We start from the raw sequence: 3,302 nt of genomic DNA on the forward strand, positions 1-3,302 counted from the left end.
TTTGAGATAACTACAGTAATGTGTGGTTCTACAAGTCTATCTTTGGAGATAACTACAGTAATGTGTGATTCTACAGGTCTATCTTTGAGATAACTACAGTAATGTGTGATTCTACAAGTCTATCTTTGAGATAACTACAGTAATGTGTGATTCTACAGGTCTATCTTTGAGATAACTACAATACTGTGTGATTCTACAAGTCTATCTTTGAGATAACTACAGTAATGTGTGATTCTACAGGTCTATCTTTGAGATAACTACAATACTGTGTGATTCTACAAGTCTATCTTTGAGATAACTACAGTAATGTGTGATTCTACAGGTCTATCTTTGAGATAACTACAATACTGTGTGATTCTACAAGTCTATCTTTGAGATAACTACAGTAATGTGTGATTCTACAAGTCTATCTTTGAGATAACTACAGTAATGTGTGATTCTACAAGTCTATCTTTGAGATAACTACAGTAATGTGTGATTCTACAAGTCTATCTTTTGAGATAACTACAGTAATGTGTGATTCTACAAGTCTATCTTTGAGATAACTACAGTAATGTGTGATTCTACAAGTCTATCTTTGAGATAACTACAGTAATGTGTGATTCTACAAGTCTATCTTTGAGATAACTACAGTAATGTGTGATTCTACAAGTCTATCTTTGAGATAACTACAGTAATGTGTGATTCTACAAGTCTATCTTTGAGATAACTACAGTAATGTGTGATTCTACAAGTCTATCTTTGAGATAACTACAGTAATGTGTGATTCTACAAGTCTATCTTTGAGATAACTACAGTAATGTGTGATTCTACAAGTCTATCTTTGAGATAACTACAATACTGTGTGATTCTACAGGTCTATCTTTGAGATAACTACAATACTGTGTGATTCTACAAGTCTATCTTTGAGATAACTACAATACTGTGTTATTCTACAAGTCTATCTTTGAGATAACTTTGACACTTTGGAAGATAACGATTCCACAGCTGTATAGCAGAACTTCCAGTACCTGTGTCTTGCAACACTGTACATGATAACCAAATGCATCGGTGTCATGATTTCCTAGTGGGATTACCTACCTGACACGGTCTGACAACAACGCATCACAATCGATGGAGGGCTCCATTTGCGGATGATTCTAAAAAAACAATCAAATCAACATATCAAACCTGAGAACACATGATTGTGTAGTCTCACTTGTACCAAACTCATGGCTGTGGGATTGAACAAAACAGTTTGCATGCAACTATTGGAATTAGAGTTTCAAAATTCCAGTAACTTTCCCAAAATGCCAAGTTTTTCCAGAAATCCTGGTTGGTTAATCACCACGGCCAGATAGGAGTAGTAAAACAAAGGATCTGACCTGTTCTGCGTTGCTGTCAGATGACTGGGGAAAGCCCATCTCTATGTCCTGCTGGCTGGCCTGTTTACGACGTCTTGTTATAATGTAGTCATACGTGCTCATTTTGTTTAACACTGCAGAGACCAGAGGAAGAGAAGACAGTAATGAAGGAAGGAAGACATGCAGTATGTAGCGTCTGGTTGTGAGGACCTTGTGTATTGTTAGAACACTGCAAGAGAAACATCCTCAGAGAGAAACATTAAGTGTTGTCATGCCAACTCACACACAGATACACTATTCCATCGGTTCCATTGTACTAAATCAAGATAACATCTACTATATGGAAGGTATTCAAAAGTATTTTCACATATGTACAATATTCTAACCAGGTCTGGGCCCGTATTTACAAAGTCTCAGAACAGAACTGCTGATCAAGGATCATAATGAAAACGCTTATATGGACAGGGGGGGGAACCTGATCCTAGATCAGCACTTTTACTCTGAGACACTTGATACATACAGCCCTTGGACCAGTTTGTAACTCACAGAGATAGATGTGGAAGCCCAGTAGGTGAACCAGCAGCAGTAGAGAGCCAGTAGCCAACATGACCGTGAGGAAGGCGACAACCAGGAGACTCCCTGACCCTGTCTCCATGGGTGCCAGGGGCAGGAAGACCAGCCACGTCCCGTTACTCATCACACCTACAGACAGGAAGACCAGCAACGTCCCGTTACTCATCACACCTACAGACAGGAAGACCAGCCACGTCCCGTTACTCATCACACCTACAGACAGGAAGACCGGCCACGTCCCGTTACTCATCACACCTACAGACAGGAAGACCAGCCACGTCCCGTTACTCATCACACCTACAGACAGGAAGACCAGCCACGTCCCATTACTCATCACACCTACAGACAGGAAGACCGGCCACGTCCCGTTACTCATCACACAACTGTGGTGTGGAGATGAACTCACTGGTAAACTGTGGTGTGGAGGAGAACTCACTGGTAAACTGTGGTGTGGAGGAGAACTCACTGGTAAACTGTGGTGTGGAGGAGAACTCACTGGTAAACTGTGGTGTGTGGAGGAGAACTCACTGGTAAACTGTGGTGTGGAGGAGAACTCACTGGTAAACTGCTGTGCGGTGCGGAGATAAACTCACTGGTAAACTGTGGTGTGGAGGAGAACTCACTGGTAAACTGTGGTGTGGAGGAGAACTCACTGGTAAACTGTGGTGCGGAGGAGAACTCACTGGTAAACTGTGGTGTGGAGGAGAACTCACTGGTAAACTGTGGTGTGGAGGAGAACTCACTGGTAAACTGTTGTGTGGAGGAGAACTCACTGGTAAACTGTGGTGTGGAGGAGAACTCACTGGTAAACTGTGGTGCGGAGATGAACTCACTGGTAAACTGTGGTGCGGTGTGGAGATAAACTCACTGGTAAACTGTGGTGCGGAGATAAACTCACTGGTAAACTGTGGTGCGGAGATGAACTCACTGGTAAACTGTGGTGCGGAGATGAACTCACTGGTTAACTGTGGTGCGGAGATGAACTCACTGGTAAACTGTGGTGTGGAGGAGAACTCACTGGTAAACTGTGGTGTGGAGATGAACTGACTGGTAAACTGCTGTGCGGTGTGGAGATAAACTCACTGGTAAACTGTGGTGCTGGAGTGAGAACTCACTGGTAAACTGTGGTGTGGAGATGAACTCACTGGTAAACTGTGGTGCCGGAGATGAACTCACTTGGTAAACTGTGGTGCGGAGGAGAACTCACTGGTAAACTGTGTGTGTGGAGATGAACTCACTGGTAAACTGTGGTGTGGAGGATGAACTCACTGGTAAACTGTGTGTGTCGGAGATGAACTCACTGGTAAACTGTGGTGCGGAGGATGAACTCACTGGTAAACTGCTGGTGTGGAGATGAACTCACTGGTAAACTGTGGTGCGGAGATA

At 43.0% G+C, this 3,302-nt stretch overlaps 1 protein-coding gene across 1 annotated transcript; it reads right to left on the minus strand.

The window, feature by feature from the left end:
• Positions 1 to 747: 747 nt before the first annotated feature.
• LOC135565933 (palmitoyltransferase ZDHHC11-like) lies at positions 748 to 2,756 on the minus strand (the record flags this gene model as incomplete). The annotated part of the gene is made up of 4 exons (XM_065013908.1): positions 748 to 1,139; positions 1,365 to 1,477; positions 1,890 to 2,087; positions 2,570 to 2,756. Coding segments are annotated over 4 exons (561 nt in total), but the record flags the coding sequence as incomplete, so codon positions are not given.
• Positions 2,757 to 3,302: the final 546 nt, after the last annotated feature.

Source organism: Oncorhynchus nerka, unplaced genomic scaffold (genome assembly GCF_034236695.1).
Source record: "Oncorhynchus nerka isolate Pitt River unplaced genomic scaffold, Oner_Uvic_2.0 unplaced_scaffold_10068, whole genome shotgun sequence".
NCBI lineage: Eukaryota > Metazoa > Chordata > Actinopteri > Salmoniformes > Salmonidae > Oncorhynchus > Oncorhynchus nerka.